The sequence below is a fragment of the Pinus tabuliformis genome, chromosome 6 (assembly GCF_031772625.1).
Source record: "Pinus tabuliformis cultivar Carrire ecotype Pingquan chromosome 6, CPIR1, whole genome shotgun sequence".
Classification (NCBI taxonomy): domain Eukaryota; kingdom Viridiplantae; phylum Streptophyta; class Pinopsida; order Pinales; family Pinaceae; genus Pinus; species Pinus tabuliformis.
In genome coordinates, this window is record NC_142292.1 from 698595458 (window position 1) to 698621656 (window position 26199).

Here is a 26199-nt window from a genome sequence, read left to right on the forward strand (position 1 = left end):
AAATATTCTATCTTGGTTTTTTTGGATTGCACAGTTCCAAGGCTCATTCGTGAAGGAATATGTTTGCTCTAAGGTGGAATTACAAGGTCTGAGGCTCACATATCTGATTTAGGGTTTTGGGCCTCAGTCATGAATTTGGGCACTATGTCGCGAAGTGTCCACAAAAAAAGTCAAGCAATAAGAACTCGGGAGGAACAACAAGTGAAACCTTGGCTTCACATTTTGAGCTTGACTTCACCCATATCACATGCATGGCCAGCACAGTGATGGGGATGTTGGCTTATTGGGGCTTGACCTAGGTTCAGAGTTAAGTTAGCCAAACAAATCCCAGTACTACTAGCCCTTTCGGCAACAGTCTATGGAGCGTGGACTGAGGTCTCACTCGAAGTAGTATGGGAGGGTGCTAGAACCAGGTTTCTGCACCCTGGAGATGTATGATGAGTTCAAGTGGTCCGCGGTTTGACTCTGCGCACAGGTTGCTTCGTGCACTTTCTTACACCTCGCAGCCCGATATACTGCCTCTGCGCAGCCCTACCTGGGTGTTGAACGCAGTGCTCTGCGTTATTACCCAAGATCTGACTGGTATTCCAAGGTTAGTTGATTATCTTAGCTTACTTGCGTAGTTTATGTTATACTCAACAACATAAATCACTCATATAGGTGCGCGCAGTAAATAAACAATATATTTGCAAAGTATATCAAACATGTATTAACCCAAGAACAGATACACAGAATTATGACAAAAAATATCTTTATTAGTCCCTTCTTCGGCTACAGACTCGACTCTGCCAATATATATATATTGCAAAATGAGGAGGATCATGATTTATGATCTATTTGTGTAGAGATGTATGCACATGAGGAGGGAATTCGAGAGCGGAAAAACACAAGGATTACATATTGAAGTTTTATTCCTTAAAATACCAACCTAGATCCATCTTAACTTCAGAACTATCAAGCGTCGAGAGGGATCAAATCTCTCAAAGTGCACACCTCTTTTTTGAGTGCAACACTTGAAGAAAGGTTTGCACCTCGAGAGATTTGATCTCTCTCAGCGCTTGATAGATCCATCGTTAAGATGGATCTATCTGGGTTCTAAGTAAATAAAGAAATGCATCTTCCTCTTCCTATTCTAGTGATATATGTGAATTGTTTCCAATTTATGCATTGAAATTTGATTATATTGACATTGTATATACATGTATGCTTTAATTTCTCTTTTGGTTGTTGTTTTCTTTCTATTATGATTGCAGGTATGAAGATTAGGAGCAACAGAAGAAGAAAAGGCTTCATGATCTACTTCAACCGACGAACTACCAAGTAGGTCATTAGTCTTGCAGATCTTAGATTGCTTTGATTGCATGTATTTTTAGGTGTCTTTCTTGAGTTTCTTTCATTCACTTAGCTAAAGTATCCAATCCTAACCTTAAGGGAAACTTTCCCTCAACATTACCTCCTAACACAATCATTATAAACCCTTGTGGGTATAGAACAATTATCCATATCCAAAATAAGCATGTATACCAAACCGCACCATAGATATGTTCCACAACAATTCAAAAGTGTGACCAATGGGTGATCAGTAAGGCAAACACATGTTAGAATACCACCAAGCAACGAGCACAATCATCCAACCAAGGAGGAGTGAGACTCTACCAACCAAAGACTTCCATCAAATAATCTAGAGCCATAAAGAAAAGGTGCTCCATGAAGATTATCTCCCCAAATTGATCCAAAAGCTCAAAAAAACCAATAATAAATCTACACAAATATAATGAAAATCGCAAGTAAAACTTCATACAATATGTTATGTAAGATGTTTTAATGATGCAACTTGACCATACAATATGAAAGCTCTATTATTTAATACTTGTCACACTACCTTAACATCTTGCACCTTTATACCCTTGTAGAGCTAGTGTCCAAAACAGTAATATGCACCCTTATAACCTATAGCGTTAGTGCCCAAATCAATACAAACATGTTGATGTGAATTGACAACTTTGATAGATAATTTGTACATAATACTAACAATAAGTTAGAATTGTCATTTACCCTATTTCCAATAAAGAGGAATTGTCATTTCCCCTATTTCCAAAAATTTATACAATAATAAAATTTAGAGAATATGAATATATAGAAATCAAAGTGGTTTGAATAGTTGGTTGGTTGATTTTATATTATATAAATTCAAATATAATTAATGAAAATTTACAACCAACATTAATTTTATTCATAATTAATAAAAAATTGGAATTCAACTTTTATTTATTTTAATGATAACACTGTATATTTGATATATAAATGCATTTCTATTTCATTAAATTTAATATTTTGTTTCATTAAAAATCAAGATCTATATAAATTAGTTTAACGTAATTACCCTAATTAAACTTGAGATTTTACGACCTTACAAATTAGTGATTAAATGTGTTTTAAATGAATGTAGTTACACTCATTTTCCGTTTTCATATGAATCAAATAACTGAGAGTACCTTTTGCACGTATTTTTTTGAGTTTGTACAAAGTTCACAGACAGGACTCTTACCTCCCACCAATAAAATTGAATTGATGGAGAATACATCTATTGCCAATTTTAATGGAAAAGTCAATGCATTCATGGAAAATTAATCAATGTTGCTGAGTTGCTACACACAACAATCAATATGTTGCAGTGCTGTGTACTGGGGTATGGACGCCCTTTTGAGGCAAGCCCAACTTGATTCCCTGGGAGGGAGGAAGTTTGCCACCTACTCTGAATTCCTCTGAGTGTGGAGATGGGGAAACTAGACCTGATTCACATCCTCTAGAATAAAATAAGTAACAAAAGGGGCCTGGTTATGTGCTTTTGATTCACTTTTACTGCACTCTGGGTTCACTACCTAGAGCCTAAGAAAAAACATAACCTTTAGCACATTGAGTAGGTTACAATTTTACCCTAGCCCTGCTTGGCGTTTAGATTACTTCTAGACCCAGCTGCATACACACCATTTGTGGCGGTTTCAAGATCATCCAACATTAAATTCTATGGCATGTGAAACTCTGCTCTAAATTCATGCTGCCTGTATACATCTTGCTCCTGCATATCCAACGTTTTTGGGTGAAACTCTGCTGCTGAACTGGATTCATGAATCCTGAGGCAGCAAAGTTTTTGAAGTTCCTGTAGCTTATAATCTGATTCTGCATCCTTCCAAAAGAAGCAAGGAGAATAACTCCCTTTTACAATATTTTCACATGAACTATGCAATTCATGCAGAATATTAGAGCCATGAAACAGCAATATGAATGGTACCCTAATGAGGATTCAAAAAGCCTACTACTAAAATTACTGAAATTCCCCATCGTTGTCTGTTACAAAAAATGCTGAATTAAAAATACAACCTGGATTCTTCATTTCATCTCCATGGCATAGATTGAATATTATAGTGCAGAATAATGATGGGCAACCACCACAGGAGAGTTGGATTGCTGAAAGCTAGGCTCTGTTACAGCGTTCATAAGGGTTTGATACTTGTTAAAAGTGGCCCATAACCTATCCACAAGGGACCTTAACCTGTCTCAAGGTTGCAGGTAGTAAGTAGTCCAAGCTTTTTTGTTAGGTGGGGTATAGCTGCTAGGTAGCAGTCCAACTTTATGGTGATGATGGAGGCTGGCCATTCAGTATTAAGGAAGTATTTATACAACAATCATAAACAATGCATCATCTCTTGATAAGTGGTGGTGGATGGTAGCAAGCATTTAAAAAATATACTGATGATATAGAATGAAAGTTATCTGAAACCACTTATATTTTGAAGCCAGAAGTAAATTTATCTGATTTTCTGGTTGCAAGGTCAAAGAATCATCAAGCAAACCCATGACCAACAGAATAGCTTTGCAATTTCTGGTAAATAGTTAAATATATTTCTAATGTAACATAGAGTTCGCATCTCAATATGGCCGAGCCAGATTTAGAGAGCAAAAAATTCAACAAGACGGATTGAAAATTAGGTTAAAAAATTGTTTGCATTGTTGATTGAGTACAACATTTTTTTCGTCAAGGGTATCTCAGGCACCTGATTACAGTAGTATTTTTTCTGGATTACAACTACCCATTAAGGGTGAGATTAGAGCAGACATTACTATAGCCAAAATGGCTAAACCTCTCATCAAAAAACGGAGCACCTTCATTCATCACGCTGCTGCAACAGTCTCTTTCTGCGCTTGAAAGTTGCCCTTGTTTGAATTCTCATGGCGATTAGAAGACGAAACCTGACCTCCTTTCTTCAGGCCAGTGACGCCTGCAGCGCTTTTCTCTTTGCGCTCATCCATGGTTATCTGCTGTTGCCGGCATTCCACGCTGCAAAATGCAGTATCACCTCTGCACAGTAAGGAGAAATCAGATATTTATTTGATCAAATCATGCCAGATTGAATTAAACGAAACCCAGACAATCGATAGGTTAATTTACCTGTACATGTAAATGTCCCGGCCATCGATCAGACGCCATTTGCAGAGATGACAAGCGTCTAGAAAATGGGCGGGCTCTACGAGTTTATTAGTACAATAGTAACTTCTTCTAATTCCAGGGCCCATAGGAAAAACAGGGGAATCTGGAATTTGTTCGGATTCGATAGCAAAATCTGCAGATCCAAGCTGTGACATACTTGCTGTGCGATTCATACGCTTGCCTAGCATTCTCTTCCCCACAATATTCCTCACACCCAGATCGCGCCAAGCTTGGAGCTCGGCGAGGCAATTGAATGAATGAAAACCTAGGAATCAATGTGTTACGGAGTAGTCTAGCTGGGCGGAAGAATGGCCACTGTTCGTTACAGAGCCAAGGTGCCCTGTATCATGAAAAATCTGGAAAATTGGTTACAGCAACCGCGGGATTTCGCGAGGGCTGATTTCGATCATCTGAATGCATTCAAAAACTCATTAATCACCTTGAATCCCCAAAGCTGCCTATGAAGCGGCTGAGCGTTTGACTGTTCGTTACAGAGCCAAGGTGATTAACGGGCCATTACAGAGCGTTTGACTGTTCGTATCATGAAAAATCTGGAAAATTGGTTCAACCGCGGGAGCTCTGGGGAGGAAGGTGAGTGAGGGAGAAACCTTGGGATTTCGCACCTCCTCAATTCGAATTGGAGCGAGCGAGACTTTCCGTGTTCGATCCACTCGAGCTGCGCCGCATCCATTGTCAGGGGATGTCAGGATTTACAGCTGCGCCGGTCAGGCTCTGTCAGAATGGCCAGGGAAGGGTGGCGGCGAAGGAGGGTGGCGGAGCGAGGGAGGGTGGCAGCGAAGGAGGGTGGCGGAGCGAGGGGAGGGTGGCGGAGGGCGGAGGGATTGCCGGCGGCCGGAGCCGGACGATTTTCCGGCCGGTGCCGGAAAACGGGCCATTCTTCCGCCCAGCTAGACTACTCCATTGCATAATCCTTCTCTATAAGCAATGGGTGAGCCCCTACTTATGTCGGTGCATAGAAGCGCATCCTGTAGTCAAAACTATTCGATGCCTTATTTTGTATCAAATTTATGAGTAGGTCTCCAACATTATAGAAGAACAGAAATTCGATTTCCATTTTCTGCAAGTTACACGCATACGACATAAACCTGTATTCTGAGCACCCACCAGGAGAAGTAACATGAAAGGAGCACCCACTAGCAGTAGTAACATGAAAGGTAAAGAAGAGTCAAATGAACTAACAATGATCATCATGGCTGCCTCAAATGAAATAATATAACCCCTTGCCTCAAGAATGAAACGATTTTTTTTTCTCTACAAATATCACAAGGAAGAAGGCATCACAATACAAATGTTTTGTGAGTGAAACACTTTCTACCACAAATCATCACATACAAGAATCAAAAACATGTATTTCACAAAGAAATACCAATATAATAGAATGGACACCTCTAAAAGGAAGCATGAAAAGTTCCAATTCTAAGATTGAAAACTGCATCCAAGGAGAGATTGCTTACTGCAAGCAATCTCATTCAACTAATCGAAAGAATATGATCTATACCATCTAGTTTTTGCAACTATCAACTTCATATCTAGAAGAATGTGTTGTTGGTCATCCTAATGATTGTTATCTATCTGATTCAACATTGCAACTTTTCATTAGGGAATAAAAACCTAGATTGGGTTAAGAGTAATGATGTGCCATGAGGTTAGTTTTCATCTATTTTAGAAATTTGGCATTACAGACAAAGCTTTCCATATTATTATTCTTATCGTATGTTCATAAACTCTTCTCAGCGAGGGGAATTAGAATTAGAGACAGATTAATCTTCACTAAAAAGGACAATATAAGAAGAGAGCCCACAGTGAGCCTTTTCCTTCCCTTAATTCAAGACAATCTCTATATTTTTTTAATAATTTGTATTTAATTAATTTTTAAAAATGTATATTTTAATATATAACATATAAAAATTTCCTATTTCAATATAAATTTTAATTTGTTAATATATTATATAGATTTTATTTTGTTAATATATTATATATAAATATATTTTAAAATAATTTAATGATTAAGATAAGATATTATAATAATAAGGTTTATATTATTGTTAAAATTGATTATTTTATTTGGTTCTTTTTATTATGGTGCTATTCTTACATTTATGTTTTGAAATTTTGATTTTTTTGAGGTTATATTTTTAGTGTTTTTAGTGTTTAAGTGATTGAGATGATACATCATATAATGGTAATTTAGGTTTAAATCTTTATATGAGATGTGATTTATATTTACCATCTTATTAGGTATATTAGTTAGAGGAGGAGAATCTTGACCTTATCATTTAAAGTTTTATATGTATAGTGCATTGATTTGGTAGATGTTCATTGAGATTATAATATTAGTATAATGAATTTAAGATATTTATATTTTTTCATTTATGTGTATATACAGCTTAAGTGGGCTTAATGGTTAAGAGCATGTGTTTCCTCCTAAGAGGTCACATGTTCAAATTCAGAGGGGGTGGAGTATGCATGCCTTCATAGAATTTATAGTGAAATCACTACTGGGATGATCCCTTAGTTATTTATATTGTAAATCAACATAGGATTTGGGTGTTATGATCCTAATAGGAAGTGATTGGGACAATCCAAACCTCTCTAAATAGGTCATTCCACAAACCATTAAACAAAACCATTAGACATGATTCTACGAAGATGATCCCTTAGTTATTTATATTGTAAATCAACATAGGATTTGGGTGTTATGATCCTAACAGGAAGTGATTGGACGTCACTCCAAAACTCTCTAAATAACCCATTCCATAAACCATTAAACAAAACCATTAGACGTGATCCTTTGACCAAGATAACAAGTTTCAAAGTTTCAAGGTGTCTATGGATGAAAGATAGCAACTTTCGAATTTGCAAGTGTTTATGGATGTATCTTGGTCAAAGAATCATGTCTAATGGTTTTGTTTAATGGTTTATGGAACGGGTTATATATATATATATATATATATATATATATATATATATATATATATATATATATATATATATCCTCCACATCCACATGTCATTGAATTTGGGTAATCAAGATGAGTGAAGAATATTGGGATTTCAATTTGTTCTACTATTCGATATTTTGATTTTGTGATAAAGTTTATATCTGTTGTTAAAGGTGAGTGAAATATTTGTGTGTGGTTATAATGTTTATATTTCTTTAGAATTTTCTCATTACTAAGGGAAATGTGTCTACTAATTAACCAACACTTCTCCGTGCAGGTATTCTTCATATTGTATTTGACCAGTTGTAAGCCCGTGTCTCCCATTTTGGATAATTTGTTAGCCTTTGGGTTTAATTCCCTATGAATGTGATCAAAGGATACAACCCTGAATATTCTAATCAGCTCCATAACTCTTATTATCCACTAGCCAATAAAGAATTTTTTAAGGAAGTGTTGTACTGTTCAAAAACCCCCATTTTAATATATTATAAATTTCTGATGAAATTTATTATATTAAAATATGGACCCTTTAGTTTTAAAAGCCTTTGATTTTATTTCCTTAAAGACGAAAAATTAAAAAATAGAAAATCAACATAAAAAAATGTTAATAAAATCCCATAACCAAAGTTTAATATTTGGATTTTTTAATTAAAACCCAAGTATTAAACCTTGATTATCAAAAATCAAATTTTAAAGAGCCCCCGAGACCAAGATCGCACTTAGGATTTAAAAGCCTTAAGTATTAAAACATGGGCTATTTAAATAAAAAAACAAAATAATCAGAGTTTTTTAAAATTCCCAAAGCTTAAAATCTTTATAACTCTACCATACTCCCGCATCGTAAATCAACATAATGAACAACACATCATGATAAAATAAGCAGCCTTAGTGAAATGCGATTGCGATATGATAAGGCTGGACTCGATAGGGTCATGAACTTCACTTGAATAAAAATATCGCATCCGCAGAGATCACAAAAGACCATAGCCCAAGTCTCATGAACAATACCTAATGTGATTGTGATATAGCCCAGACCTGACAAAGTCATACACTCCATTTAATAAGTTCCCCGCGTCCAGGAAATTGCAAAAAAACACAGGTTGAAACCTAATTTCCTCTTTGTGATTGCAATATTTAAACCGGACATGATCACAGATTTAAATCCATTGAATCAAAATATCGCATCCGATACATCGTAAGATCCAAAGGCTTAATTCCATACCCTGCTCCGCACCACCGATTGCGATATGCGATGTTAGGAAACCAGCTCACAAAAAGATAGAAAAGATAGATCAACGCCTTAGAATTCAGCCTCTTCGAGGGGGCAACCTCCTTTACATTACACAAATGAACAATTCTTGGATGATACAAATGACAAAAACCTCCCTTCTATATATAGGAGTCTAAGGGGTCACAATATAATCAAGCCGACATAACAGTAATAACATAAGGGCACTAAAATAACAATAGTGGGTTTCTATGGGGCATACTAATAACAATATGGGGACAATATGGGGACAATAGGGGCACAATAATAACAATAAGGGATACAATGACAATAGTAATGGGGGAATCACTAGTATTATAGGGGCCTAACATGCCCCTCTCCTTCCGAAAAACGTTGTCCTCAATGCCTGATTATTTCTGGATGCTTCTATATAAAATTCTCATCCTCCCATGTGGAATCTTTAGTAGATAAGTTATTCCACTTGATGAGATACTCTGAAATTGATTGATTGCGTAGCTGTCGAGTTATTGTTTCTGTGACTACTTCTGGTTCCAATATGATTTTTCCTTCCCCGTAAAATTTTGGAAATATTGTTTGAACTGGGAGCTTGTCAACTACAACCTTCTTTAAACATGAAACATGGAAAACATGGTGCACTCGGGACGCTGCAGGAAGCTCCAATGTGTATTCCATAGTACCAATCTTTTGCAACACCTTGTACGGACCATAATACTTTGGTGATAATTTATTATCCTTCTTATCTTGCTTGAGCAAATGTATTTTTTTATATGGTTGTAGCCATAGGAATACCCATTCACCTACATCAAAACTTCTTTCATTGCGATGTTGAGCTGCATGTTGTTTCATTTTATTCTGCACTAAGGTGAGGTTATCGTTTAAGAGTTGGAGAACTTCTTGTTGATGCTCGATGTGATTTTCAACTGCTTGAAACTTAGAATTTTCTCTTAAATATGATGTGATGGATGGTGGATGATATCCATAAAGTGCCATAAATGGGGTCATTTTTATTGCAATATGGAAGGAAGTGTTATACCACCATTCAAGGAGAGGCAACCATTTGACCCATTGTGTCTGTTTATGAGATACAAAGCAATGAAGATATCGTTCCAAACATTTGTTTCCTATCTTATTTTTCCCATCAAAATGAGGGTGATAAGATGAGCTATGAGCTAACTGAGTACCGAGACAAGGAAATAATTTTGTCCAAAAATTTCTAGTGAAAATGGGATCTTTGTCGATTACAATAATCTTTAGGTTTCCATGTAGCTTTTAAATTGTTTCCATAAATACAGTATAAAGTGTATTGGCTTTAAATGGATGTGATAATGCACAAAAGTGTGCATACTTGGTAAGTCTATCAACTACCACCATAATGACACTCTTTCCTTTGAACTTGAGTAAACCTGTGATAAAATCCATTGAAACCTCCTCCCAATGTTGGCTTGGAATGGATAAAGGTTGTAATAGACCTAGGGTCTTAATTGTTTCAACTTTATTTTGTTGGAAAACCAAATATTAGGCCACAAAGTTTTGAATATCCGATTTAAGGCCATCCCAAAAAAAATTCTTCTTAACCCTGTGGTAAGTTTTTAAAAATCCTGAGTGCCCTCCTAAGGGAGAAGTGTGCAATTCCATATGAATATTTTCTTTGAGTTGGGAATATTTTCAGAGGATAATCTTTGTTCTAAAAAGTATTTAAGGCTGTCATGATCCGTTTTTACCTTGAAGTGTCTTCCCATTAGGTAGGTTTTCCATTTCTTAAGTGCATGTAGTATTTCCAACATTTCCTTCTCATAAATAGCTTTGTGTAAATACTTTCCCTTGATTGGACGACTTTCGAAAGCAATGGGTCTTTCATCTTGCATTAAAACAACACCAATTCCATTTCCTGAAGCATCACATTCCACGTTAAAGGTTTTTGTGAAGTCTGGAATAGCTAAGACCGGTGCTTGGAACATTGCCTCTTTAAGATGTTTGAAGGCCTTTGTTGCTTCTAGAGTCCATGAAAATCAATATTTCTTCAATAATGTTGTTAGAGGTGCTGCTATTCTCCCATAATTCTTAACAAACTTGCGATAATACCCTGTCAACCTGAGAAATCCTTGCAGATGTTTTATGGATGTGGGGATTTTCCATTCCTTAATGGCTTTAATTTTTCTAGGGTCTACCTTAACACCTTCATGAGATACAATATGACCCATATATTCCATCTCTTGTACTCCAAAGAAACATTTGGAAATTTTTGCATATAATTGTTTCTCCTCTAATAGTTTGAACACTCTGTCAACATGTTCAACATGATCCTTCCAAGACTTGTTGTAGATTAGTATATCATCAAAAAATAATAACATGAATTTTCTAAGGAAGGGTTTGAAAATAGAATTCATCAAACCTTGAATTGTAGAAGGTGCATTGGTAAGGCCAAAAGGCATGACCAAAAATTCATAATGACCCTCGTGAGTTCTAAATATTGTTTTCGGAATGTCTTCAGTATTCATTCTGATTTGATGATATCCTAAATGAAGATCCAACTTGGTGAAGTAAATTGATCCATGCAATTCATCCAATAATTCATCAATAACAGGAATGGGAAATTTATCTTCAATAGTGAGCCTGTTGAGCTCCATATAATCCGGACACATGCGCCATGATTTATCCTTCTTGTGCACCAATATTACTGGAGTAGAGAAAGAACTTTGACTAGGTTGAATTATACCAGCCTTTAACATTTCTGCAACCATACGTCCAATTTCACTCTTTTGGGCATAGGGATATCTGTATGGCCTGATGTTTGGAGGAACACTTCCTAGAATCAAATGAATAGCATGATCATGATCACAAATAGGTGGGAGACCTTTGGGAGTCTTAAATACCTTGGAATGATTGTCCAAGACATTTTGGAGATCTGGAGAAATAGATGATTTCGATGTGGGAACCTCTAGCGAACATAATTGTGAAATTACACCTCATTGTTTCTTCTTCAGAGGCTTTTTCATACCATCAAAGTTGATTATCTTTCCTAGTTTCCCTGTAATACTGCTTAATTCAACTTCCTTTCCTTCTACAAAAAGTTTCATGAATAGTTCTTGAAAATTAAAAGCTATTGTACCCAAGGATTGTAGCCATTGGACTCCTAGTACAACATCAGCACCACCCATTAGAATTGAAAGAATTGGGCTATTCAATACATATTCTCCCATGGATAGATTGATATTATGGCACTTTCCAAAGAAATTTATGGTTCCTCCACTTACAACCATCACTTGAAAATCTGGTGCTGGATATAGGAAGAAATTCAATTCCTTTGCTATCTTACAATCAATAAAATTATGGGTACTTCTTGAATCAATCAACACTATTACCTTTTTCTTCTTGATATGTCCTTCTATCTTAATAGTTTGAGGAGTGGTAATTCCAGCCAATTCATTACAAGATATGGTCGGATTCATTTCTTCTTTATTTACGGTTTGTTCCTAGAGTATATCCTTTTCTTTTGACATTTCTTGTTCCTTTTCTTCCTCCTCTTCAAAATATATGTAGAATAGTTTATTTTCACCACACTTATGACCTTTAGTGTATTTTCTATCGCAACTGTAAAAAAACCCTTTTGCTCTTTTTTCTTCCAATTGTTGTGGTTTCAACCTTTTAAGTTGTGGAAGGCCAGGGGAAACACCACTTCCATCTTTATAGTTTTGAGTGGTAGGATTCCTGGTTGCCATAATTTTGCTTTCCATTTTTATTGCTAACCTGAATGCCTTCTCCAATGAATCAGGTTCCCAAAGGCAAACCTCGTGTTGCATATTATCCTTTAAATTCCCTATGAACACATCAATCCTATGCTCCTATGGAATATATTTTACCCTTATGTTTAATTTTTGGAAGTCCTCAATGTGCTCCATCATTGAACCCTTTTGTTTGAGATTTATCAATTGGCTAAAAAAGGTGTTTCTTTTTGTATCCTAAAAATGTGCTATCATTTCTTCCATAAAAATTGCCCAAATGACAATTTTTTTACGAGATCAAAGCCATTGATACCATACAAACTGATTTGGTTCCAAATATAAAGTTTCAATACATACCTTTTGTGTGTTTTGTACATTATGGAGATCGAAAAATTGCTCCATTTGTAGTATCCATGTTCCAGGATCCTTGCCATCAAACTTTCTCATATCGATTTTTGGAATATGGTGGATCTTCAGTCCAACATTAGAGTCTATGAAATCATGATTAACATTTCTTTTGTTCTGATCATGAGTTTCATTTACTACCCTTTCACCATTAGTGACCATTTCTTGTAGCAACTTATTCAAATTTATCTTCAATTCTTCCATCTTATCGTCCATGCGATTCATCTTAGCATCCATGCCATTCATCTTAGATTCCATTCCATCCATATTAGCTTCCACACCATCCATCTTAACTTTCATTCCATTCATATTAGCTTCCACGCCATTCATCTTGGCTTCATTTACCTTTAGTGAGAGTGAAATTTTTTGTACTTGGTCTTGTAATTTTGATATATCATGTTTCATTTCTTCCTCTTCTTCATGAGTCATGCTAGATATTTCAAGTTGCTTACTAGGTGTTTCCATTTTTTTTCTTCGGGGCATTAATTAATGCTAACAATTCTTCACTATTCCCTTTGAATTCCTTCAAACTAATTTTTCAAACCAATCTTATGCAAAATTTAAAAAAAACTACACACCTTTTTTTTCACTTTGTAAGAGCTCGATATTCAATCTGTTGTATCTCTGTAATTGTGGATCTTGAATATCTGAAATCACGTCCCATGGTAGCCATTTTCTTCCTCTTTCTAACCGCTGAATTCTAATCAATATTAGATTTTCCAAGGAAAAGTTATGTCAAATCTCCCACGGTCACCTGATTATAAACTAGTTCAGTAGAGCGAACTTGTATGACGTGCCACATGTTACTGTTTCGACATTAGTAGTTGAAACTGATACACAGAAAAATACAGGACGTCCTCATTCTGTAACTCCTTATGAAATTGCAACCTTATTCTCAAAACAAACATTATGATTATTTTACCCAGGTCACCTTTTTGGAATGTAATTTGGGAGTCTGCAAAAACCCTAACTTCCTTAGATCATATCTCCACAAATATAGCGATAAAAGCTCTGAAATTTGGACCCAAAGTTCAAAACAATTTCATATCAAATGGGTTTTGTTTTTGGCTTCTGAAATGTCGCGAAAAAAAAAAAGTAAAGTTATAGCGAAAATTCCACGATGACCTGTTTGGAGCAGCGAAACCCTAGAATCCAAAGCTCTGATACCAAATGTTAGGAAACCAGCTTACAAAAAGATAGAAAAGATAGATCAAAACCTTAGAATTCAGCCTCTTCAAGGGGGAAAACTCCTTTACATTACACAAATGAAAAATTCTTGGATGATATAAATGACTAAACCTCCCTTCTATATATAGGAGTCTAAGGGGTCACAATATAATCAAGTAAACATAAGAGTAATAACATAAGGGCACAAAAATAACAATAGTGGGTTTCTATGGGGCATACTAATAACTATATGGGACAATAGGGGCACAATAATAACAATAAGGGATACAATAACAATAGTAATGGGGGAATCACTAGTATTATAGGGGCCTAACATGCAATATAAGTCGAACCTGGCGGGATTATACATGCCAGTTTATAAATCCCCCACGTCCGCGGCTATCACAAATTCCAAATGCTAATCACTCTACCCCTTCTCAGTACTATTTGCGATCATTCTGGACCCAACAGGATTATACACTCCATTTAATACATTGCCCCCATCTACATAACCGCAAAAGTTCCAAAAGTCATGCCTCCTGCCTCATGCAGATTGTGATTGTGATATGACGTCAGATCCACGTTATATGCCATGTCACCTGTGACATCAGATGCCACGTCATAGTGACGTCACCATGACATCATCCCGTAGATCACAAAACTTTTGGGAATATTAGTGTTGTGTCACTTTGTTGATGTGATTGCAATCAACCTATCCTTGGTCTTTCGCAATTGTGATATCACAATCGCAAGATCCATAGGGCTCGCGCTATTTTTGCCTCCTTTTAATATTCGATTGTCATTTGATCCCCTTCGATAGATGCGATTGCGATATATTTCATAATCAAAGCCCTATTCCGAATGCGATTGTGAATTATTCTTAAAGAAAAGCCCTTTTGTCCTCTTAATTAAGGCCAATTCATTGTTTTGTTTAAAACAACTTATGGATTTATTTTCAATAGTTCGAAATGCAAATATTCAGCATTGATTCTATAGCTCATCTGCTTAATTTTTTTTTGTTTTCAGGTGCAAAAGAGAAGGGACGACTACGCAAAAAATGACAAGTCATTCCATAAAATTAGCTAGCATTGTATATTTTAGACTCAATCAACAATACTAAAAGAGATAGAGCGACATTCCATGGATGGTTATCAAAACTGCTTTTATTTTTTCATTATATTCATAAATAATTAGGGATTTTTTAAAAATCCCCAGCACTGTGTGCAATCATTTATTTTTTTATCATCCATGTGCTATTTAAACCTGTTCATTATAATGAATAATGGTCTAGAATCGAAGAAAGAAAGCCTTGGGGGCTTGCATTTTTGTATCTCCAAGTCCGTCTTAATAGACTGGGCCAGTTCCTGAATTTTATGAAGAAAGCTGAGTGGAGATTACATTTCTATATTTTCAGAAGCTCGTCTTAATAAAATGATTGGAGCAAATTTCTTACTTTTTTGTCTAAATAGGCTTCAAAGAGTCGCATTTCTGCACTTTTGGGAAGCTTTGGAATAAAGGAAAAGGACTGAGGTTGTGTATTTTACAAAAGGAGCGTGATACATCGGGTATTTTTATCAATGTTTTAATGTTATGTTTTGTATAATTTGCAGTCATTCCATCTTTCAATTTGTCTGTTATATGTATATTATTAACACAGTTCAACATCATCTCATTTCTGAATATGCCAGTGTTGTAATTTTTTAATACATCTAGCAGCAAATTGTTATTTTATTTGGATGGCGATATATGCTTTAACAATTCTTTTAATTAATTATTTAATTAAAAGAATTAACTTAAAAGTTTTCATTTCTTTTAGTATATGATTAACTTTTATTACCATATAGTAAAGACAACCATTTTAGATCACATTCAAATAACAAGAAAACCCAGGTAATGAATAGTTTTTATATGCATATACCTTAGGGATTATGTTATGAAACCAGCTCACAAAAAGATAGAAAAGAGAGATCAATGCCTTATAATTTAGCCTCTTCGAGGGGGCAACCTCCTTTACATTACACAAATGAACAATTTTTCAATGATACAAATGAAAAGACCTCCTTTCTATATATAGGAGTCTAAGGGGTCATAACATAATCAGAGCCAACATAACAATGATAATGTAAGGTCACAATAATAACAATAGTGGGCTTCTATGGGAAACAATAGTAACAATATGGGCACTACATGGGTACATCAATATAATAAGTGGGTTGTACTAATAACAATAAGGGGTTACACTAGTAGTATAGGGGCCTAACATGCCCCTCTCCTTCAAAAAGTGTTGTCCTCAACGCTTGAGTAGTTCTTGATGCTTCTGTATAAAATTCTTGTCCTCCCATGTGGGATCTTCAGCGGGTAAGTTCTTCCACTTGATGAGATACTCTAAAATTGATCGATTTCGTAGCTGTCGGGTTCTTGTTTCTATGACTGCTCCAAGTTCTAATATGATTTTTCCTTCCTCTTCAATTTCTGGCAATATTGTTTGAATTGGGATCTTTTGCAACTTTTGAATAAGTGGCCATACTTCTTCGTCCCTCTTCCATTCATCCCTTGCTTCGTTTATCCAATCTAGTTGGATAATAGAAATAGCACAAAACAATGCTTCCACATCCTCATCCTTGAAGAGTCTTCCCATTCGGTAGGGTCGCCATTTTTTAAAGTGCATGTAGTATTGCCAACATTTCCTTCTCATAAATAGCTTGCTTGAGATGTAGCAGTAAAAATACCCAATCACCTACATCAAAACATTTTTCACTACGATGTTGATCTACCTGTTGTTTCATTTGATTTTGCACCGAAGTGGCATTATCCTTAAAGTTGGAGAACTTGTTGTTGATGCTCTATGTGATCTTTCACTGTTTGAACCTTTTTCTTCTTGATATGTCCTTCTATCCCTAGAGTTTGAGGAGTGGTAATTTCTTCCAATCCTTTACAAGATATGGCCGGATTCATTTCTTGATGCTCGATGTGATCTTTCACTTCTTGAACATTTTTCTTCTTAATATGTCCTTCTATCTTGATAGTTTGAGGAGTGGTAATTTTGACCAATGAATTACAAGATATGGTTGGATTCATTTCTTCTTTCTCGATGTGATCTTTCACTTCTTGCACCCTTTTCTTCTTGATATGTCCTTCTATCTTAAGAGTTTGAGGAGTGGTAATTCTTGCCAATGCTTTACAAGATATGGTCTGATTCATTTCTTCTTTCTCTGGGGTGGGGTCTTAGCGTATATTTTCTTCTTTTGATGCTTCTTGATCCTTTTCTTCCTCCTCTTCATATTCTATGTAAAATAATTTCTTCTCAGCACACTTATGACCTTTAGTGCATTTGCTATCACAATTGTAACAAAGCCCTTTTTCTCCTTTTTCTTCCAATTGTTGTGGTGTAACCCTTGTAGGTTGTGAAAGGCTAGGAGAAACAACACTTCCATATTTATAGTTGTGAGGGGTATGCTTCCTGGTTTCCATTATTTTGCTTTCCACTATGTCACAAAGCCCTTTTACTCTTTCCAATTGTTGTGGTGTTACTCTAAAGAAGGTGTTGCTCTTTGTATCCTCATAATGTGCTATCATTTCCTCCGTGAAAACTAACCACGTAACAAGTTGTTTACGAGAACAAAGCCCTTCATACCATAAAAATTGATCCAGTTCTAAATATGAATATGCAATACATGCCTTTTGTAACAGTGGTACACCATGTAGATCAAAATATTGCTCCATCTGAAGTATCCAATTTACCAGATCCTTGCCATCAAACTTCCTCATCTTGCTTTTTCTTAATTTTAGGAGCTCGATCTTGAAACGACTGTAACTCTGTACTTTTGGATATTTAAGTTATAAAATTGAAACTTGTAGTAGACCTCTGTGTCCTCTTTCCAATGCCACCAGTCTGATCCAATTTGGATTCTCCAAGAAAGAGTTATGCACAATCTCCCAAGATGACCTGATTATAGACCTTTCCAGAAGAGCTAACTAGTATGAAGTTCCACGTGTCACTGTTTCGACCTTTGGCTCTGAAAAATATATACAAGAAACTATAGTCCGTCCTATTTCTGTACCTTCTTACGAAATTTCAATCTGATGCTCAGAGAGAAAGTTATGGCGATTTTCCACAGGTCACCTATTTGGAATGAAATTCAGGAGTCTGTAAAAAGACCAACTTCCTCAAATCATATCTCCGCAAATATAGCGCTAAAAGCTCTGAAATTCGGATCTGATATTCAGCGTGATTTCTTCTCAAATGGGTTTTTTTTTTAAGCTTCTGAAACATCGCAGAAAAAAAGTTATAGCGAAAATGCCACGATGACCTGTTTGGAGCAGCGAAACCCTAGAATCCAAAGCTCTGATACAAATGTTACGAAACCAGCTCAAGAAAAGATAGAAAAGATAGATCAATACCTTAGAATTCAGCCTCTTCGAGGGGGCAACCTCCTTTATATTACATAAATGAACAATTCTTGGATGATACAAATGAAAAGACCTCCTTTCTATATATAGCAGTCTAAGGGGTCATAACATAATCAGAGCCAACATAACAATAATAATGTAAGGGCACAATAATAACAATAATGGGCTTCTATGGGGCACAATAGTAACAATATGGGCACTACATGGGTACATCAATATAATAAGTGGGTTGTACTAATAACAATAAGGGGTTACACTAGTAGTATAGGGGCCTAACAGATTAGATATACTTTTATTAAACACTTATGTAACTATTTAATAAGGGCTTGATTGTTAGTATTTAGATTAACAAGGAGTTAGATCTCAAGAATTATCTCCTTGGTCTAATTTCTTCATTTTTACTTCAATTCCTTAATGTCTTCTTTAAGTAAATCAACTCTTGATTGGGAGAAGGAATTTTCTTTCCTTCAATCAAGATAGGATAGATTAATTGCATACTAGTTAAATCATGCATGTGTTATCTTAGAAGTCCTCTCTTCGAGGAAAAACTTTAGATTGGTTTGGTTGTTCCACAAAAACAACTTAAGGGTCATTCTTCTTGCTTGATCAACTAGAAGAATTGATCTGATGTCCCTAACCATTAGCAATTAAAGACATATTTAAAGCTGATAATGATTGGAAAAAGGTAATTGGACCTAATTTAACCATTTGGAGACACTACCCCAAACGAAAAAGGAGCTTCTTTAAGGTCCAGACCAGGTGGTTTTCCCCCATGTTGGTGCAACGAATTTCGAGGCATCAACATTTTGACGGTAGAAGGAGGACCTTAAATTAGTTATTTCTTTAATTTTTTTATATCATTTTTTAACTAATCATGGCTCCCATATGAATTAGTACACTTGGTCATGCATGCAGTTCACTTAAGCCTACACGAGGCATGCCCAAGAAGCAGATTGAGTCCTTGTCAAAGTTAAAGTTCAACGATGAGAGTAATATTTCTGCATTAAAACATATTTCTGATTTTGTTAATAGATGTAAGTATTTTAATATAATCGTTGATAATGAGATTTGTAGGATTTTCACTCTCACATTCAGAGGACGAATCTACAAATGGTTCCTAGTGCTTCCTGCGAAGTCGATTCATTCGTGGAAACATTTTTGCCAAGTATTTCTCAAAGCGCATCAAAATTACAAATACAATAGTTTGTTTTTAGAATTAGATAATATTCACATGTATGATAATGAATCTTTATATGATTTTTATAATAGATTTTGGTCATTTTGTTATAGATTTCATTTAGATGATTTCCTTCAACTAAAGATTTAATTGAACGTTTTACTTCTCTTGTTTCTTCTCACTCTGAAGATAATGAATCAATTAATGAAGACAAGGGCACAACTAACTCATTAAATAGTCTTGAATCATTAAACGATTTTATGGAACCCAAACCTATAATTGAAGCACAACCTTTATTCTTAGAAAAATGTAATTTTCATTTTCTCAAATCTGAAACAAATGTTTCCATAGAATCTAAAAATATTATTGCAACAATTTTTAATGATACATGTGATGGATCAATAGTTCCAATAAAATATAATTTACAACAAGACTTGGATAATGAACAAGGAAAATTCAGAACATGTTTCTCTAATTGAAAGAAATTCTTTAAACTAGGAATATAATATGGCAAGTTCTATAAATGATTCATTTCAGCCATCATTAAATTCTGGCATGCATTATTTTGTTTATCCGGATGTGTTTTCAAATCAAAATATAGTCAATGATGATCATCTTAATCTTTCAAGTGATAATTTTCCTAATCCTTGTTATGAAAATTTTGCATCTATTACTCATTTGGATGATAATTCTTTAATTGCAAAACCCTCTTCTTTTGTATTTTGTGATTCTGTTAGTTCACATTAGCCATTTAATTTTCTTAGGAAGAAGGTAATGTATTACAATTATCATGACAATGAGGACAAAGAATCACATCTTTTACGAAGTGTGCCTATTTCGAAAATTGATCTATCTCATGAAGATTCACGCGCTTTAATTTTGTTCCCTTTTTTGAACACAAACTTAATTTTGAGAATTTTGATGATTTAGCTTTGTAAGTTTCTAACGTATTCCATTTTGATTCTCTTTTAGAAACTTGTGTTTATAAGTTTTTTAGGGAATTTCCTTTTAGTGGCAATTCATTGACTGAAATCCAAGATGAATTCCAGAATTGCCTTGTAAAATTATTTTGTAATTTTAGTTTTCATAACAATTTATTTGTTTTTCCATTCTTTCCTTTTACTTTATTTTCCTTTTGCAAGCATGTTCAATATTTCCATATTGAATTTCCTCAAGATTTATTAAATAAAAATGATGAAATGGCTACTCGTATTCCTGAATATAAAAAATCTTTTCGTTTCATATTTAATTCGATATTCAGAAATTCATTCCAATCATTTCAGCATCACTCTAATCTAAATCTTGAGAGTGTTACTTGACAACATGTCTTGTTATCATCTCCTTTGGAAATATTTTACTCTCTAACAAATATTCATCCATTATTTGATGATCCCATAGGTATTTTCTTAGAGAATTCTTTCCAAAAAAGATGGTTTACTAACAAGTTAGTTTTAAATAAACTTATTTGTGTACATAATTTTACATTAAATATAAATAATAAATTTTGTTCTATTTTTATTGTTTTCGTCATACTGTTACTAATGTTTTACTTGTATATATAGGTAGGTAACAAAATGAGGGAATTGTTACATTGGAAGTATGACTATACCTAGTCATTTACCCTGAATTCAGTTAGTAATTAGGACTATATTAATTTAGATTAGATTCTTTATATTTTCATTGTAGATTTCAATAAGAAATTAATGAATTTAATATTTTCAACATCGATTTCTAATTTTATGATAAAGTGATTTAAAACATATAAATACCTTTAAATTGCATGGCTGTCTTTATTTTTAAAAACTCCATCATGTTAGAAAATTATATATTACAGAGCAATGGAACACATAAAATATTGCAAAAATATAAACACAGAAAACGCATAAAACAAGAGAGACACAGATATACGTGGTTCACCTAGTTTGGGCTACATCCATGGAGAAACAACCACTCCTTCTTTTATTATATTATCCAGCAAACTGAAGAGATACAACCTACAAAAAATCTGTTGTAACACCCTCTTCGCTCTCAATCTCCTCTCTCTTCCTCACTCAAAATACAGATATACATAGACGCAATACAATTCCCCCATATATAGTGAGGGGTTGCCTTCTAGGGAAAAAAACCCTAAATTAAACATAACTTCTACCGTTAGATTATCCGCCTAATGAATAACCCATATTGACTATAAATTACTCGACTTTTACAAGGCAATTTTACATCTATTTGACCGCTGGCCACCAAACCCCCAAGCCAAGGGGGATCGGCAAGTCTCCCCCCCATGTGGAGGGGTGTACAGTCTTCCTGGGGTATACATCTGGTTGAGACCTTTGAATAAAGAAGATAATCAGGCTCCACACCCAACAATCTCCCACTTTGAGACTGGTTATAGCAACTCCACCACTGCTTCATTTGCTAAACAATGACTCCACTTTGGACTTGGTTGTTTCTCATCTTCTTCATCATACTTGAAGACCAATTGAAACTGAGCAGATTCTCAGTTTCTCCCTGGTTACAACTTTTGTTAACATATCTGCAGGATTCTGGCTAGTGTGTATCTTTTCTAGCTTCAAATGTCCATCTTCCAATGCTGACTTTATGAAATGGTACTTGAGCTGTATATGTTTAGTCTTGGAATGAAATGCAAAGTTCTTTGCTAGATGTATGGCACTCTAGTTGTCATTGTATAACCTGCCCAACTCTTGCTTCTTACCCAATTCATCCAAAAACCTTTGTAACCAAATCATTTCTTTACTAGCCTCTGTAGCAGCAACATACTCTGCTTCTATTGTTGAAAGTGCAACAACACTTTGGATTTTTGAAACCCAACTGACACCTGTTCCACCTACAGTAAATACATATCCTGTAGTGCTCCTCCTGTTATCTCTGTCACATGCCATATCTGCATCAACATATCCCTGTACAGTAATGTTTGAACCACCAAAGCATAATGCTTGATTTGTGGTACCTCTCAAATACCTGGGAATCCACTTCACTTCCATCCAATGTTCTTTTCCTGGACTGTTCATGTACCTGCTTACAACTCCCACTACATGTGTAATATCAGGCCTTGTGCAGACCATTGCATACATTAAGCTTCCAACTGTTGATGCATATGGAACTTTAGACATATGAGCCATTTCTTCCTGAGTCTTGGGACATGTCTCCTTACTTAATTTGAAAGGGCTAGCCAAAGGTATACCAAATAGTTTTGCATTCTGCATATTAAACCTTTTCAACACCTTTTCTATGTACTCACTTTGAGAGAATGTTAATTTGCGATTCTTCCTGTCTCTAGTTATTCTCATACCAAGGATTTCTTTTGCAACACCCAAATCCTTCATTGCAAATGAGTTTGCCAATTTCCTTTTGAGCACATTTATTTCCAGCATGTTAGAACCTGCAACAAGCATATCATCTACATACAATAAAAATATAATATAGCTGCCATCATTTTGCCTTTTGAGATAAACACAATGGTCAGAGTGACATCTAATATAACCTTGTTCAAACATAAACCTATCAAATTTTAGATACCACTGCCTTGGAGCCAGTTTTAAGCCATACAAGCTCTTCTTCAACCTGCACACTAGTTTCTCCTTCCCTTTTACCTCATATCCTTGTGGCTACTGCATATATATCTCTTCCTCCAAATCCCCATGGAGAAAGGTTGTCTTTACATCTAACTGCTCAAGATGTAAATCTTTAGTAGCTACTAGACTTAGAATAGTTCTGATTGAAGTCATTTTCACAACAAGAGAAAATATCTCATCAAAGTCTATACCCTTTTTCTATGCAAACCCTTTCACCACAAGTCTAGCTTTATACCTTTTTCTACCTCCATATTCTTCCTTCAACTTGTAAACCCATTTATTCTGCAATGTTGTTTTACCTGCAGGCAACCTGACTAAGTCTCAAGTCTGGTTATGTGCTAAGGAATCCATCTCTTCTTTCATGGCTTGCTCCCACTTCTTCCTAGTTTCTACCTGCACTGCTTCTTCATAACATTCTAGTTCACCAGAATCAGTCAATAATACATAATATAATGAAGGAGAGTATCGTTCCAAGGGTCTACTTATCCTAGTAGATCTTCTAACACCAGTTTTAGGTGTTTGAAGTGCTTGTTGTTGTTGTGGTTTTTGTTTTGGCTGTTGATCATTATGATTTTCAGGCGCCATCACTTTTCCTGTGATATCGTCAAGCACTACATATTCTTTGTTTTCTTGTTCCTGTTTCTTTTCCTGCAACTGATTCTTATACAAAACCTTTTCATTGAATATTACATCTCTGCTCCTAATGATTTTGTGATTTTCATAATCATATAAGTGATAATCAAAATCAATAACACCATATCCAATAAAGGTACATTTCTTTGATTTTGCCTCAAGCTTTGTTCTATTTTCTTTATTAATGTGGACAAAGGCTTCACAACCAAAAGTCTTTAAAAATCAGTAGTTTACCTTTTTACCTATCCATGCCTCCTCTGGAATACCACCATCAAAGGAACTTGAAGGCCCTCTGTTTATTAGATAAACAACAGTGTCTACAGCATCTGCCCAAAATTGTAAAGGCAATCTTGCATGCAATCTCATGCTCCATGATTGTCCTGTTCATCCTTTCCGACACACCATTTTCTTGTGGTGTTCCTGGAACTGTCTTCTCTCTGCGAATTCCATTCTCTGAATAGTACCTATCAAACTCTTTGCTGCAATATTCACCTCCATTATCTTATCTAAGACACTTCAACCTTTTCCCTGTCTCATTTTCAACCAAAGTTTTCCATTTCTTGAAAGTACCAAATACATCAGAGTTATTTCGAATACAATAAATCCAGGTTTTTCTGGTTGTATCATCAATAAAAGTAACATAATAATGAGAGCCACCAAGAGATGATACCTGAGCAGGTCCCCATACATTTGTATGCACAAGATCTAATTTTTCGCTCTTCTTTTCTTTCCCAACTCTAAGTAATCTGACTCTCTTTTGTTTTCCATAAACACAATTTTTACAAAATTTTAAATCAACATGCTTCAAACTTGGCAACAAATTTCTTGAGTGAAGAATCTGCATCCCCTTCTCACTCATGTGCCCGAGCCTATGATGCCACAATGTTGTATCTTCTCCTATATAGGTTAAAGCATTAACAGAATTAGAAATACCATTGCATAAATACAATGTACCAACCTTTCCTCCTTTCACTATTACCAAGGATCCTTTAGTGACCTTCCAGGTTTTATCTGTGAAAGTACTTACGCAACCTTCACCTCCCAACTGCCCTATTGAAATCAATTTTTTCTTTAGATCTGGAACATGCCTTACCACCTTCAATAGCCATTGATTTCCATTCTATTGTTTTATGAAAACTGTACCGATTCCAACGATTTTACAGGGTTTATCATCACCCAATCGAACCTGTCCAAAATCTCCTTGAACATAATCATGAAAATGTTTCTTATCAGGTGTGGCATAGAATGAGGCCCCTGAATCTACCACCTAGGCTAATATTTTCTAATGAAAGAATCAAATCATCTTGCAACACATCACCTGTTACATTTGCTTCATGATTAGTTTCTTGCTGCGATCTCCTTCTTTTCCCTTCCGAGACTTGCAATCTTTCTTCAGGTGTCCTTTCTTCCTACATTTCCAGCACACTATCCCCGATTTGGACTTGGATCTGCCTTTTCTTGACTTACTGCGATATCCTGGGCTCTTTCCTCTTTCTATTTTTCTTCCCCTAGTCTCTACAATCAAAGCATTGCCTGATGTCTCACCGAAGCTTTTCCGTCGCATTTCCTCGCTAAGGATTGCACTGACAACATCATCAAACTTTAAAGTACTAGATCCAGAGACAGAGTTACTAATGGCCATAACTAAGCCATTCCAACTTTCTGGCAATGAGCGCAGAAATAACAGAGCCCTAACTTCATCATCAAAATTTACCCCTACAGAACTTAACTAACTTGTAATTGTATTAAAATCCTTTAAATGGTCTGCAATAGATCCACCTTCTGACATCTTCATATTAAACAAATGCTTCATAAGAAATACCTTATTTGAGGCTGAGGGTTTTTCATATAGTTTGGCCAATGTCGACATTAAACCCTCTATTGTCATTTCCTTTGAAATATTAAACGCTACCAACGCCGCTAGGCACAGCCATATTGTTCCAAGTGCCTTTGTGTCAAGAATGTTCCATTCTGTGTTTGTCATACTTGTCGGATTCTTTGTCTCTCCGCTCAATGGTAGGTACAGATCTCTCTGATACAGATAATCTTCCATCTGCATCTTCCATAGCTGATAGTTTTGGCCGTTAAATTTTTCGACCCTAAACCTACCATCTTCCGTCATTGCTCCCACTCGAACCAGGAACCTTCTCTCTCCTACGAGTTTATCAGCCAAATAGACCTTCGGCTCTGATACCAATTGTTAGACAATTATATATTACAGAGCAATGGAACACATAAAATATTGCAGAAATATAAACACAGAAAACGCATAAAACAAGAGAGAGACAGATATAAATGGTTCACCCAATTTGGGCTACATCCACGGAGAAACAGCCAATCCTTCTTTTATTATATTATCCAACAAACTAAAGAGATACAACCTACAGCAGA

The 26199-nt window shown here is 35.4% G+C and overlaps 1 protein-coding gene across 1 annotated transcript; it reads right to left on the minus strand.

Moving 5' to 3' along the window:
* Positions 1-3979: 3979 nt before the first annotated feature.
* LOC149260588 (uncharacterized) lies at positions 3980-4956 on the minus strand. The gene is made up of 2 exons (XM_089380294.1): positions 4451-4956; positions 3980-4360 (listed from the first exon to the last, which is right to left on the minus strand). The coding sequence occupies exons 1-2, from the start codon at positions 4675-4677 to the stop codon at positions 4174-4176; spliced, it is 414 nt and encodes a 137-aa protein (XP_089236420.1). The 5' UTR covers positions 4678-4956; the 3' UTR covers positions 3980-4173.
* Between the last annotated feature and the right edge of the window lie 21243 nt (positions 4957-26199).

What these genes read in the sequence shown, in the direction of transcription:
- LOC149260588 (XM_089380294.1), bottom strand. Translation starts at nt 4,677, where the DNA reads ATGCTAGGCAAGCGTATGAATCGCACAGCAAGTATGTCACAGCTTGGA. An exon ending in CGGGACATTTACATGTACAG is followed by an intron (nt 4,361 to 4,450) that starts GTAAATTAACCT and finishes CTTACTGTGCAG; the next exon opens with AGGTGATACTGCATTTTGCA.